The sequence below is a fragment of the Anomaloglossus baeobatrachus genome, chromosome 6 (genome assembly GCF_048569485.1).
Source record: "Anomaloglossus baeobatrachus isolate aAnoBae1 chromosome 6, aAnoBae1.hap1, whole genome shotgun sequence".
Classification (NCBI taxonomy): Eukaryota; Metazoa; Chordata; class Amphibia; order Anura; family Aromobatidae; genus Anomaloglossus; species Anomaloglossus baeobatrachus.
This window is the reverse complement of record NC_134358.1, coordinates 159,718,335-159,733,723: the sequence shown is the minus strand read 5'-3', so window position 1 is coordinate 159,733,723 and position 15,389 is coordinate 159,718,335. Positions and strand designations below refer to the sequence as shown.

At 49.0% G+C, this 15,389-nt stretch overlaps 1 protein-coding gene across 3 annotated transcripts in view; it reads right to left on the bottom strand.

Moving 5' to 3' along the window:
* The window catches only part of SS18 (SS18 subunit of BAF chromatin remodeling complex), a 139,445-nt gene extending 124,266 nt beyond the window's left edge, over positions 1 to 15,179 (bottom strand). Inside the window, exons 1-3 of one of the 3 annotated variants that reach the window (XM_075353333.1) lie at positions 14,839 to 15,179; positions 10,391 to 10,467; positions 1,235 to 1,319 (exon numbers count right to left, since the gene is read on the bottom strand). In XM_075353333.1, the coding sequence (XP_075209448.1) occupies positions 1,235 to 1,319; positions 10,391 to 10,467; positions 14,839 to 14,907 (231 nt within the window). In that variant the 5' untranslated portion in view covers positions 14,908 to 15,179. The remainder of the gene's footprint in view (positions 1 to 1,234; positions 1,320 to 10,390; positions 10,468 to 14,838) is intronic. The other 2 variants (XM_075353332.1, XM_075353334.1) reach the window with 2 other exon arrangements.
* Between the last annotated feature and the right edge of the window lie 210 nt (positions 15,180 to 15,389).

The window sequence follows — 15,389 nt, the reverse complement described above, 5'->3', positions numbered from 1 at the left end:
CGTGTCCATTAGATGCAACAATTACGGTGCTTTACCTAGCTCATACCAATTGCCCTGGTACTGTGGCAATCTGGGTAATATAGGGGTTATGAGCTGTGAAATGTCTGCAATCAAATACTTAATGTGCACACATTGGCAATAATATGGCATTAAGTTCAATGACTTCACCTGAGGTGAAGTCACTTAGTTCACCTCAGGTCAGTTCACCTGCGGTCACAGCTGGGGTACCGTTAGAACCGCCAGCTGTGACAGCACCGCTCAAAGCTGATCGTCGTGGGACCTCGTGTGGATTATTTTGGACCTGCGAGAATGTTTTTGGGGTTAATAAATTGGAAAAAAGAGGGTCTGTATTTTTTTTTTCATTTAAAATAAAGGAACTGTGGGTTTGATTCCTTTTACTTACAGGATTAGTAATGATGGGGTGGCAATCGGGATGAGCCAGGTAAAGCTGCCGGAATTGTCGCATCTAATGGATGTGACAATTCAGGGGTTGCTACGGGCTGCTATCTTTAGACTGGGGAGGGCCCAATAACCATTGGCCTCCCCAGCCTGAGAAAACCACCACCAGCTGTTTGCTTTATCTTGGCTGGGTATCAAGATTGGGGGGGGGAACCACACACCATTTTAATAATTATATATTTGTATTTTGATACAAAGCCAAAATAGCGCGCACAGCTGAAGGCTGCAGTCTGTAGCCATCGACTTTATCTGTGCTGGGTATCAATACACAGGGGACGCCCATGTCATTTTTTTAAATTATTTATATTTTTAAACTGCACGTCCTGCCCCAAACAGCTACTATGAGGTACGTAATCACAGACACTAACACACCAGCAGTATGACTGAAGCCAATCACAGACAGTTTCACAAAGGGTGGAAGGGGGAAGCCGTGAACATGTATGAGATCTAGTGATTGGACCAGAAAGCAACACGACAGCCTCGGGAATATCAGTAAGTGCTGCTTTAATCCCCGCAATACTCTGACATTATTCCCAAAAACAAAATGAGTAAGGAATGCGTCCAGGCATCTTCCTCATGCTGGTCCCATTCAGTTTCAGCACTTTTCCATCCACTGGAGCATTTTTTCCAACCCTCCCAGACCCACTTCCAAGGTCGTCTGGAAAATTATTCAAGGTTCCCATTAACTTACATTGAGTTTGTTATTTGGTACAGATACATGAATACTACAAATTATTTGCCCATGATTAGCAATGCCATTATGTTTTCCACTTACTGCTGGTAGTAAAGGTTGCATATTCTGATTTGAGTCTGCTATAGTTGCCAAATAAACCAGATTCGTGTGCAACATCTGTTGGTACCTATAAAAAGTAAAGAATGATTAAATACACATTATACAAAAAAACCTGAAAATTCTTCAATTCATAAAACATCAAAATAGAAGTATTTGAACATGTGTTTAGTAAATTTTCCCAATGAATCATCCTGGACCATTTTGTCATAACTGTATTGTCCCATTCCTCAGGTATTCTTCATAAAAATTAAAATTAGGAACTAAGTGCTTCCAGAAAATGTCCAACAAATGGCGACAACGTAAAAACAGGTACACACTGCGTTTAGCAGTGCTTTGATAAGTGCCATGTGTATCCATGAAGAAATGGGATTCAAGTATACCCCTGATGGAGACATTCATTGCAAGAATTGAAGTTAGAATGGACTCAAAAGGGGACACATTCAACCCTTTTCAGGGATCCAGACAGCAGCCATCAGAGCATTGCCGAATGCAGCGTTTACTTTGTTTCAGAGTAAGCAGAGAAACTAGTGATAAGAGATTGGTGCCAACCGGCCAAAATTGTGCTAAATACCAAAATTCATTCCTTACTGATGCATTGGTATTGCTGCCCTGACCCTGGCTCCTTTTCAGACTGAGTAATTTATGCCATCTAGAGCACATTTTAAACACATTTTAAGTGAAAGAACAACACATTTAAAGGGAACCTGTTACGACTTTTTTACCCTATAAGCTGCGGCCACCACCACCGGGCTCTTATATACAGCATTCTAACATGCTATATATAAGAGCCTAGGCCGCTGTGAGAACATAAAAACACTTTATAATACTTACCTAACGGTCGAGTGGTTGGCCATATGAACGTCTACGTTCTTCGGTGCGGGAGCCGCCTCTTTCGGCCATTTTTGTTCTCCTTCTTCTCTAGCTGCGGTGCATGACTTGTCCGACATCATCCACACTCTCCAGCATTCAGGTCCTGAGCAGGGCAGATCAAAGTATTGTAGTGCGCCTGCGCAGGATCGGTGAGTGTGTATGACATCGGACGAGTCATGCACACATGCTTCAGAAAAAGGACGAAAATGGCCAAAAGAGGAGGCGCCTGCAGCGGACAACAGAGACGCCCATATGGCCAACCACACGACCATTAGGTAAGTATTATAAAGTGATTTTTATGTTCGCACAGAGGCTTGGGCTCTTATATACAGCATGTTAGAATGCTGTATATAAGAGCCCACTGGTGGTGGCCGCAGCTTATACGTTAAAAAAAGTGGCGACAGGTTCCCTTTAACTAATAAGCCAAAGAACGAGTGTATTCAATCAACAGACAATCTGGGTATCTGGTCCAAATTATTTCTGTTCACAGAAGCATGGAAATCCATCTTGGATTATAATTTGATACTTTTCTATGTCAAAGTGCATTAACCCTTTTAAAGGGTTTTCCCACAAAGAAAGTTAATTTTAAATCAATAGATCTTTAATTAATAATTATAATTCCCACAATCATTTTTTTCTTTAAAAAAACCCATCCATTTCCTGTGCTGAGATAATCTTATATATGTGTTCCTGATATGTACTGTGTAATGGATGTGTCTGACCGTACAGGGACATGGTCTGATCATATCCCAGCTCTTGGGCAGAGGAGGAAGCAAAAAGTATACAGACATTATAGCACGAGATCGCAACAGATTCTCTTTGTGAGGTAGAACATTTCCTGTACAGACACGGCAATTACACAGCAGGGGCACATATATATATGATTATCTCCGCAAAGGAACATTTTTCTTTTTTTAAAATCACATCCAATCGTGGAATTATTCTTAGAATTATTGGTGTTTTTCCTCTAACAAAGTTAAGGACACGGGATACTTTCAGTTTTGTTGTTCATTGCCTTCCCGTTTTTCATATATTAATACCTTTATTTCTCTGTCAACAGTTCTATGAGGGATTGGTTTTGTTGTACAAGTTGTAGTTTTGAGTAACATTCATGTTATGAAACTGTAATGTAAGGGAAAACTACAAAAAAGAAAAGAAGGGAATTTTGTTTACTTACCGTAAATTCCTTTTCTTCTAGCTCCTATTGGGAGACCCAGACAATTGGGTGTATAGCTTCTGCCTCCGGAGGCCACACAAAGTATTACACTTTAAAAAGTGTAACCCCTCCCGTGCATCACGGGCCCATCAGTTTTGGTGCCAAAGCAGGAAGGAGGAAACTTATAAATTGGTCTAAGGTAAATTCAATCCGAAGGATGTTCGGAGAACTGAACCATGAACCAAAAGAACAATTCAACATGAACAACATGTGTACACAAAAGAACAACAGCCCGAAGGGAACAGGGGCGGGTGCTGGGTCTCCCAATAGGAGCTAGAAGAAAAGGAATTTACGGTAAGTAAACAAAATTCCCTTCTTCTTTGTCGCTCCATTGGGAGACCCAGACAATTGGGACATCCAAAAGCAGTCCCTGGGTGGGTAAAAGAATACCTCTATAAAAAGAGCCATAAAACGGCCCCTTCCTACAGGTGGGCAACCGCCGCCTGAAGGACTCGCCTACCTAGGCTGGCATCTGCCGAAGCATAGGTATGCACCTGATAGTGTTTCGTGAAAGTGTGCAGACTCGACCAGGTAGCCGCCTGACACACCTGCTGAGCCGTAGCCTGGTGCCGCAATGCCCAGGACGCCCCCACGGCTCTGGTAGAATGGGCTTTCAGCCCTGAAGGGACCGGAAGCCCAGAAGAACGGTAGGCTTCAAGAATCGGTTCCATGATCCACCGAGCCAAGGTTGACTTGGAAGCCTGCGACCCTTTACGCTGGCCAGCGACAAGGACAAAGAGCGCATCAGAACGGCGCAGGGGCGCCGTCCGAGAAATGTAGAGTCTGAGTGCTCTCACCAGATCTAACAAGTGCAAATCCTTTTCACATTGGTGAACTGGATTAGGACAAAAAGAAGGTAAGGAGATATCCTGATTGAGATGAAAAGGGGATACCACCTTAGGGAGAAATTCCGGGACCGGACGCAGAACCACCTTATCCTGGTGAAACACCAGGAAGGGGGCTTTGCATGACAGCGCAGCTAGCTCAGACACTCTCCGAAGTGATGTGACTGCCACTAGGAAGACCACCTTCTGCGAAAGGCGCGAAAGAGAAACCTCCCTCATCGGCTCGAAAGGTGATTTCTGAAGAGCCGTTAGCACCCTGTTAAGATCCCAGGGTTCTAGCGGACGCTTGTAAGGAGGGACTATGTGGCAAACCCCCTGCAGGAACGTGCGTACCTGCGGAAGCCTGGCTAGACGCTTTTGAAAAAACACGGAAAGCGCCGAGACTTGTCCCTTGAGAGAGCCGAGAGACAAACCCTTTTCCATTCCGGATTGAAGGAAGGACAGAAAAGTGGGCAAGGCAAACGGCCAGGGAGTAAAACCCTGATCAGAGCACCAGGATAAGAAGATCCTCCACGTCCTGTGGTAGATCTTGGCGGACGTTGGTTTCCTGGCCTGTCTCATAGTGGCAATGACCTCTTGAGATAACCCTGAAGACGCTAGGATCCAGGACTCAATGGCCACACAGTCAGGTTGAGGGCCGCAGAATTCAGATGGAAAAATGGCCCTTGAGACAGCAAGTCTGGTCGGTCTGGTAGTGCCCACGGTTGACCCACCGTGAGATGCCACAGATCCAGGTACCACGACCTCCTCGGCCAGTCTGGGGCGATGAGGATGGCGCGGCGGCAGTCGGACCTGATCTTGCGTAACACTCTGGGCAGCAGTGCCAGAGGAGGAAATACATAAGGCAGTCGAAACTGCGACCAATCGTGAACTAATGCGTCTGCCGCCAAAGCTCTGTGATCTTGAGACCGTGCCATGAATGCCGGGACCTTGTTGTTGTGCCGGGACGCCATTAGGTCGACGTCCGGCGTTCCCCAGCGGCAACAGATCTCTTGAAACACGTCCGGGTGAAGAGACCATTCCCCTGCGTCCATGCCCTGGCGACTGAGAAAGTCTGCTTCCCAGTTTTCTACGCCCGGGATGTGAACTGCGGAGATGGTGGAGGCTGTGGCTTCCACCCACCGCAGAATCCGCCGAACTTCTTGGAAGGCTTGACGACTGCGCGTGCCGCCTTGGTGGTTGATGTACGCCACCGCCGTGGCGTTGTCCGACTGAATTCGGATCTGCCTGCCTTCCAGCCACGGCTGGAACGCCTTGAGGGCTAGATACACTGCCCTTATCTCCAGAACATTGATCTGAAGGGAGGACTCTGGCTGAGTCCAGGTACCCTGAGCCCTGTGGTGGAGGAAGACTGCTCCCCACCCTGACAGACTCGCGTCCGTCGTGACCACAGCCCAGGATGGGGGCAGGAAGGATTTTCCTTTCGACAGAGAAGTGGGAAGAAGCCACCACTGAAGAGAGGCTTTGGCTGCCCGAGAGAGGGAGACGTTCCTGTCGAGGGACGTCGACCTCCTGTCCCATTTGTGGAGAATGTCCCATTGGAGTGGACGCAGATGAAACTGCACAAATGGAACTGCCTCCATTGCTGCCACCATCTTCCCTAGGAAGTGCATGAGGCGCCTCAAGGGGTGTGACTGGGCTCGAAGGAGAGATTGCACCCCTGTCTGTAGTGAACGCTGTTTGTCCAGCGGGAGCTTCACTATCGCTGAGAGAGTATGAAACTCCATCCCGAGGTAAGTTAGCGATTGAGTCGGTGTCAATTTTGACTTTGGGAAATTGATGATCCACCCGAACCTCTGGAGAGTCTCCAGAGCAGTGTTCAGGCTGTGTTGGCATGCCACCCGGGAGGGTGCCCTGACTAGAAGATCGTCTAAGTAAGGGATCACCGAGTGTCCCTGAGAGTGTAGGACTGCCACCACTGTTGCCATGACCTTGGTGAAGACCCGTGGGGCTGTCGCCAGGCCGAAAGGCAGTGCCACGAACTGAAGGTGTTAGTCTCCGATGGCGAAACGCAGGAAGCGCTGATGCTCTGGTGCAATCGGCACGTGGAGATAAGCATCCCTGATGTCGATTGATGCTAGGAAGTCTCCTTGGGACATCGAGGCGATGACGGAACGGAGAGATTCCATCCGGAACCGTCTGGTTTTCACGTGTCTGTTGAGCAGTTTGAGGTCCAGAACGGGATGGAATGATCCGTCCTTTTTGGCACCACAAACAAGTTGGAGTAAAAACCGCGACCCCATTCTTGAAGGGGAACAGGGATCACCACTCCTTCTGCCTTCAGAGTGCTCACCGCCTGAAAAAGAGCATCGGCTCGCTCGGGGGGCGGAGATGTTCTGAAGAAACGAGTCGGAGGACGAGAGCTGAGTTCTATCCTGTAACCGTGAGACAGAATGTCTCTCACCCATCGGTCTTGGACATGTGGCAACCAGGCGTCGCAAAAGCGGGAGAGCCTGCTACCGACCGAGGATGCGGTTTCGGGAGGCCGAAAGTCATGAGGAGGCCGCTTTGGGGGCGGTTCCTCCGGCGGTCTTTTTAGGACGTGACTTAGACCGCCATGAATCAGAGTTCCTCTGGCCCTTCTGTGGCCTGTTGGACGTGGAGAATTGAGACCTGGCTGAGGGCCGAAAGGACCGAAACCTCGATTGTATCTTCCGTTGCTGAGGTCTGTTTGGTTTGGACTGGGGTAAGGACGAGTCCTTTCCCTTGGATTGTTTAATGATTTCATCCAATTGCTCGCCAAACAGACGGTCGCCAGAAAATGGCAAACCGGTTAAGAACTTCTTGGAAGCAGAGTCTGCCTTCCATTCGCGTAGCCACATGGCCCTGCGGACTGCCACTGAATTGGCGGATGCTACCGCTGTACGGTCCACCAGATTCCCTGCCTGGGCCTCCCAGAGCTGTGGAGCTCGTTCTGAAGTTCTCCACCGGCAAAAGTGCTGATAGCAATGGCTGCCAGCGTTCTGAGAGGAGGAGGGAGCCGTGGGCGTGCCTCAGAAAGTGCGGGAATCTGGTGCCCCGCAGTGCTCAGTGAGGGGGGAGGAGGATACCTAAGTATGCTCCAGCCCTCACCGCTGACGTCCAGTCTAGCGTCCCGCCCTTACCCCTGACTGGCAGGCCCGGGGGCGGGAGTATGCGGTACTAGGCCGCAAAAGCCGGGGACTAAATTTATTAGCGCGGCCGGCAAACAAGCGCGGTCGGCGCGGTAGTCCCGGCGACACAAAACACCCAGCAGCTGCTGCAGCGTCCGTTACACAGGCGCTCTATGCGCCGTCCCCAAGGGGACACAGAGTACCTCAGAGGAGCAGGGCCTGTCCCTGATGATACCCGGTCTCCTGTCCGTCAGATTCCCCCAGGGGCTGCGGAGGGAGCCCGGTCCCAGTGTATGGTGACCGGTTAGGATCCCACTTCACCCAGAGCCCCTAAGGGATGGGGAAGGATAACGGCATGTGGCTCCAGCCTTTGTACCCGCAATGGGTACCTCAACCTTAACAGCACCGCCGACCAGAGTGGGGTGAGAAGGGAGCATGCCGGGAGCCCTGTTAGGGGCCCTCTTTTCTTCCATCCGATAAAGTCAGCAGCTGCTGCTGACTAAAATGTGGAGCTTGCGTGAATGTGTCTGCCTCCTTCAACACAAAGCAAAAAACTGATGGGCCCGTGATGCACGGGAGGGTGTATAGGCAGAGGGGAGGGGTTACACTTTTTAAAGTGTAATACTTTGTGTGGCCTCCGGAGGCAGAAGCTATACACCCAATTGTCTGGGTCTCCCAATGGAGCGACAAAGAAAAAAGCGTTGAAATTGTAAAAATACAAAAATTGTTTTATTTATTTTTTTACAGCATAACCTATGCAGTAAAAATTCCCCTGCGCTCTAATACGCCACGTGTGCACGTCTCCTGCATAATCTTCATAGATTATGCAGGGGACAAAGGACGCATGCAGTTACGATGCGGTGCAGATCGCAACGTAACTGCATGCAAATACGCAACATGCGCACATAGCCTATGGGTCACGCTCAGCTCTGCGACACCTGGGAGTGGCTTTTCCCACCCAAGGCTATTAAAGGGAACCAATGACCAGGATTTTCCTGTAGAACATAAAGCCAGTGCTATACTGGCACTATCAGGCTGATTCTCTACATACCTGTAGTGGTCAGCTCCGATGTTTAGGTTTTGAAATCCAAGAAAGTAAAGTTAGTAAAATGAGCAGCTTCTTGAGTGACGGTTGCACTGGAGAAGATCATATATTCATAGTTATCTCCTCCCCGTTAGAATTAGCATAAGCATTATACAAATGACTCAATTTGTCTAGCAGGACCTGTGTGAGGTCATACCGATGTGACCAGAAGGGGCGGGGCCTCAGCCACAAAAGCTGGATACCAGGTGACATGGGTATGACCTCACCACAGGTCCTGCTAGACAAAGTGAGTCATTTGTATAATGCTTATGCTAATTCTAACGGGGAGGAGATAACTATGAATATATGATCTTCTCCAGTGCAAGTGTCACTCAACAAGCTGCTCATTTTACTAACTTTACTTTCTTGGATTTCAAAACCTAAACATCTGAGCTGACCACTACAGGTATGTATAGAATCAGCCTGATAGTGCCAGTATAGCACTGGCTTTAGGTTTTACAGGAAAATCCTGGTGATTGGTTCCCTTTAAGCATCACAATGAGGCTCCATAGACTTACACTGTGAAAGAGACTTCCAGCTAGCTCACATACAGAGCAAGTCGGAGAGTCTGAAGGATGGTAACATCACTTAGAGGAGCAGAATGGCGCTGAATCCCAAAGGTGGCGGCTGTAGGTGAGCATATTAACACATACAAACTACACTGCATGCACATATATACGATTAAAGAGTAACAGTTACTTTCATTTTTAGATTTCATAAGTCAACAGTACACATGGAAATATATCAGATAAATCTGCTTCTTTCTCTGCCCGAATTGATCAATCGTTATCAAAATTCTCAATTCTGAGGTAAAATCTGTATTCAGTGAAGACTTTCCCATTACTGAGATAGAATCTCATCAGCACCAACTGCCATATCCTATGTAGATAGAAGAGGTAGGAGGGGGCGGAGCTCTGCCTGTAGCTCCTCCCTCCATCATCATCGATTCACATCAGTAACATCTGCTATCTCTTCTCAGTAATGGGAAAGTCTTCACTGAATACAGATTTTACCTCAGAATTGAGAATTTTGATAATGACTGATCAAGTCTAGCAGAGAAAGAAGCAGATTTCTCAGATAAGATACAACGTTGCTTATTTTCATGTGCACTAATGATTTATGAAATAAAAATTAACATTGGTTATGCTTTAATATAAAAAAAAAAAAACCCTTCATGGGGTGGTGCTTTTTTAACAAGCTGATACATGTTGGGGGGGGGGGGAGCGCATTGACCCTAAAGCTGGGTTCACACTAAGCGACAGCGACGTCGCTGTTACGTCACCATTTTCTGTGACGTAGCAGCGACCTTGTAAGTCGCTGTTATGATCGCTGCTTAGCTGTCAAACACAGCAGAAGCAGCGATCATAACGTCGCTGTGCTACATGTGCAGAGAGCAGGGAGCCACGCTTAGCGTTGGCTCCTTGCTCTCCTAGGTACAGTACACATCGGGTTAATTAACCCGATGTGTGCTGCAGCTACATGTCACAGTGCAGAGAGCAGGGAGCCGCGCGCACTGCTTAGCGCTGGCTCCTTGCTCTCCTTGCTACAGTATACATCGGGTTAATTACCCGATGTGTACTGCAGCCACATGTGCACAGAGCAGTTGCCGGCGCTGGCAGCAAGAGCGGAGGCTGGTAACGAAGGTAAATATCGGGTAACCAGGGAAAGGTCTTCCCTTGGTTACCCGATGTTTACGCTGGTTACAGCTTACCGCAGCTGCCAGTGCCGGCTCCTGCTCGCTTCATTTCGTCGCTCTCTCGCTGTCACACACAGCGATGTGTGTGTCACAGCGGGAGAGTGACGACCAAAAAATGAAGCTGGACATTCAGCAACGACCGGCGACCTCACAGCAGGGGCCAGGTCGTTGCTGGATGTCACACACAGCGACGGGACGTCGCTGCAACATCACAGAAAATGGTGACGTAGCAGCGACGTCGTTGTCGCTGTGTGTGACACCAGCTCAACAGTCGTAATACACAATACACAAAGCACAAAGATCAGGGCAGTAGAACAGTTTCCATTGTTACTTACTGTGAACATTCAGACGTCTTTCCTTTGTTTTGAAAATCCATGATACACTGAATTAGGTGATTATTCTCATCCAACATCTGTAAAACAAAGTAAATGCAGGACATTAATATGAGAGGAAATTGCTTATTTTTAGGCAGTGGCCTCATGAAGGTCAATACACCCTCCCAGTGGTGGCAGACCCCCTCCCCCATGGACATCCATAAGGCACAGACATGAGTTGTATCAGCTTTACAATCCTTATACTTGAACTACAAATATTTGTACAGAAAAATTGAAATACACTGAAAACTACAGTGCTACACTTCTGTTATAATGATTCGGGGCTACACCTTCATGGGAGGCATTCCCCATTGGAAGTCGTGGAGCGCTCCTTTCCCAGCATGCCTCCTGCCCAGGTCAGGTGCGTCAGTAAGCAGAGCATTTTCGGCAAGTTTGTATTCCCAAAATTGTTACTAGTTTCCACAATTTCTTATTTGTACGTACACGTTAAGTTATATTTGTGCAACACCTGAAGAAGGAACCAGACAGGATCCGAAACACCTGTTTTTAATTTTTAATTACTTTGGTGGAGCCCTTAACCATCCTGCCTATTTGATATCTGAGACGTTTGCAGTTCCATTAAGGAGCAAGCTCCTTCCATTCACCAAATAATTGGTGACAAGATCCACAACTGCTTTTACACAGCTTTAACTTCCAATGGGGATGTTTCCAGCGCAAACAGATGCAATGACGTCTAGACACATCCGCCAGCTCTGCCGCACACTGACCGCTAAGAACTCCACAGAAAAGAGCAATGGAAGTGGGAAGATGCATCCGTCACAGCGAAGAGGGCACAGACAAGACACCAGTGGTAACATGGAGAAGCACTGAGCATCCAACATTTTCTGGAATGCCACCCATTTATATAGCATAACGTTTTACTATAGGAAGCCAAAAACCTGGGCTCTAGAAAGAGATGCCGGACATAAACCATATGGACCATGGATTTGGCTTTTCACTTGACAACCAACCAAAGTTCTCAGCCCCACGGTGGGGAGTAAGGCTAGATTCACACATCCGGCTTTTTGCCGGATCCGGCACACTCCAGTACAGTGTATACAGTACAATGGCAGAGCGACAAGCTCCGGTCACATGCTGTCATATGACCGGAGCATGTGACCTGTAAGTTGCCGTGCTGCCATTGTATTGTATTACACTGTACTGGAGTCCGCCAAATCCAGCGAAAAGCCGGATGTGTAAAACTAGCCTAATAGACTAACTGTGGATTGCACTGAAGGATGACGCCTGTGGTCAGCCTAACCTGAGGGCTCCTTTTACATTCCTGTTCCTAAATGATCCAGTCATACCCAGTGACATTATCATCGGTCCAATTAAAAATTTAGCATGGATCCCACAACCTCACTTTCGAGACAGTTGCAGGCACTATCCCTTCAGGTGGCAGAATTAAGGGGGGTGGTTCAACAACAGGTTCAGTCTGCTACACCAACGCAATTAGTGTTAGCTCCTGGATCTCCAGAACCAAGCTGCCACTCCCGGAGAGGTTTTCAGGGACTCGCAGCCAGTTTGTCACCTTCAGGGAGGCATGTAAATTGTACTTTTGCCTGGGTCCTCATACATAGGTGGGTATTGTGATCTTGCTTCTTAGTGGAGTCCCACAAGTATGGGCTTTTTCCTTGCCTCCTGAGACTCTGCGATGACCACTAGTATTGCGAAGCCTTATTCTGAGTTTTGTTATGTTTTCTGCCAGGAGCTGCTGCCGCACAGACCTTATGACTGTTTCCTGAGCTGCAGCATGTCAATTTATGCTACAGACTGACGAGCGCCGTTCACAGAAGAGAGAAAGTCCGCAGCTGCCTGAACCCTGATCGTGGGCACAGGCCGCTGCGGTTTCCTGCATAGAGCACTCATGGCCTTGCAGGAGGGGAACATGCTGCGCCCAGGACGCAGCATTTGCGGATCGTGGGCACGTAGCCTCAGGATATGTTCACACAATTTCTTCAGGCAGATTTTAGTTTGGGCTGTATGCACTCCCATGTCTCCTTGGGGACGGTGCGCTCCTGAAGCCTTAGTTTGGGCTGTATGCACTGCCAGGTCTCCTTGGGGACGGTGCGCTCCTGAAGCCTTAGTTTGGGCTGTATGCACTGCCAGGTCTCCTTGGGGACGGTGCGCTCATGAAGCCTTAGTTTGGGCTGTATGCACTGCCAGGTCTCCTTGGGGACGGTGCGCTCCTGAAGCCTTAGTTTGGGCTGTATGCACTCCCATGTCTCCATGTCTCCTTGGGGACGGTGCGCTCCTGAAGCCTTAGTTTGGGCTGTATGCACTCCCATGTCTCCTTGGGGACGGTGCGCTCCTGAAGCCTTAGTTTGGGCTGTATGCACTGCCATGTCTCCTTGGGGACGGTGCGCTCCTGAAGCCTTAGTTTGGGCTGTATGCACTGCCATGTCTCCTTGGGGACGGTGCACTCCTGAAGCCTTAGTTTGGGCTGTATGCACTGCCATGTCTCCTTGGGAACGGTGCGCTCCTAAAGCCTTAGTTTGGGCTGTATGCACTGCCATGTCTCCTTGGGGACGATGCGCTCCTGAAGCCTTAGTTTGGGCTGTATGCACTGCCATGTCTCCTTTGGGACGGTGCGCTCCTAAAGCCTTAGTTTGGGCTGTATGCACTCCCATGTCTCCTTGGGGACGATGCGCTCCTGAAGCCTTAGTTTGGGCTGTATGCACTGCCATGTCTCCTTTGGGACGGTGCGCTCCTAAAGCCTTAGTTTGGGCTGTATGCACTCCCATGTCTCCTTGGGGACGGTGCGCTCCTGAAGCCTTTGTTCGGGCTGTATGCACTGCTCCTGAAGCCTTAGGCTATGTGCGCACGCTGCATCTGTTTTTTACCACAAAGATGCAGCGTTTTTATCTTTGTGGTAAAAAAAAGAGCAGCGCTTTTGGCCTATAAAAAAAAAAACCCCCGCAGGAATCCTCCACCTATCAAGCCTCTACTGAAGTGAGCCGCGGGATTAGCGGTAAACGTCACTCAGGTTACACCACAAATTACGAGTGACGTCACCGCTGATCTCGCGGCTCACTGCAGCAGCGGCCTGATATGCGGTCACAGGTGGAGGACTCCAGTCAGGTTATGTGCGGTGATAGCTGGAGTCCTCTACCTGTTACCGCAAATCACCTGTGACTGAAATGAGCAGTGACTTTAGTCAGGTGATGTGCGGTGACAGCTGGAGTCACCGCTGATCCCAGCAGCTCACTTCACTTGCGGCCTGACCCTCACAGTGAGCAGTCTTGTTCTATGGCCGCTTGCTGTGATTATCAGATGTAGCAGAGCTGATGAGTCATGGGACCTCATGTGGATTACGTCGGACCTGGAGGGGTGTTTTAGGGGTTAATAAAGTGGTGAGAGACGGTGATTTTTTGTTTTATTTCAAATAAAGGATTTTCTGGGTGATTGTGTTTATTTACTTTCACTTACAGCTTAGTGATGAGGGGTATTCTGCCATTAGCTCCTTATTACCTCGATTACCACCACACCAGGGCAATGGGGATGAGCCGGGTAGAGTCCCGATACTGTCGCATCTAATGGATGTGGCATTTCCGGGTGGATGCTGGCTGATATTTTTAGGCTTGTGGGGCTCCCCATCCTGAGAATACCAGCCATCAGCCATGTGGCTTTACCTTGGCTGGTATCAAAATTTGGGGGACCGCACTCAGTTTTTTTTTTAATTATTTATTTTACTGCACGATATAGAACCGCCCACCGGAGGCTGTGATTGGTTGCAGTGAGACAGCTGTCACTCAGTGTGGGGGCACTTCTACCTGCAACCAATCACAGCTGACCAGGGAAGGAGTGAATATGTTATGAGCGGCCAGCTCTGGAAGATGAAAGAGCTGCAGCGGTAGCAGTGTGTCAGCCGCCCGGTAATCGGTGAGTATGAAGCACTTCCTCCTACCCCTTTGCGCCCGATTCTGGTCCCTATAGACTTTATTTGGGGATAAGTATCTGGCCAAATACCAGCGATCAATCCCCGCTGACCTGGAGTCTAGTCAGAAAAATGCACCAAAACGCATGTAAAACAACAACTAGCATTTTTCATTGCAGTTTTCGACACCTCAGTGAATTCAATGGGGACAGTGCTGTCATCCAATGATGCTAAAGGGCGGCCAATCAGCAGCTCCCCACAGCCCTGACCAGAGTCCTTTTCAGGTGCATACCAGACACAGCACTACATGGCAGCCAATCAGCAGCTCCCTACAACCCTGACCAGAGTCCTTTTCAGCTGGATACCAGGCACAGTACACAGCCATCAGCGCTGGTCCTAAGTTAACCCTTCATGCCCTGTAAATCACTAATCATTCCTTCTAGCACCTCAGCACAGGGCTGTGGAGGAGCCTGCCTGGGACCAGCACAGCCCGTTGTGTGCCGCACACTGCTGCCTGTTCCTTTTGTGTTACCTTCTGGATGGCGGCGGGAGTTATCTCGCCCTTCCCCCGCTGCCTCGGAGCTGCGAAGGCCACCGACATATCGCTGGGAAGCTGTGGCAGAGCGCAGGCAGAAAGCAGGAACAAGGAAGTCCGGACCCCGGAGGCCTCACGGAGACACAACGGCTGGAACACACAGCCCCCTCACCGCGCGTATACAGCAGCACGCTCCTGGGCGAAACCAAAAGGCGGCTACGTCAGGGGGAAATCGCAGACCCCTCCAGAGCAGAGCTAAACCAGAAACCGAACACACACGTTTTTAATTCCGCATAACGTGTGTTAGGACGTCGGAATAGCCTGCGCGTGTATAGGTTCACTACGAAATGTTCTACACACCAAACACTCGCACTGTATGTTATCTCCACCCCTATCACAAGCGGTGACACGCTCCGCTGTGCAGAGATCCCACAATGCTGTGCGCAGTGAACAACGCTCACAGACTTGGTATGTCCCAACAGAGGGGAGTGCAAAGAGTGTAACTAACTGAGCAGCGGTGACTGCACCAATGTGCGCAGAAAGGATTA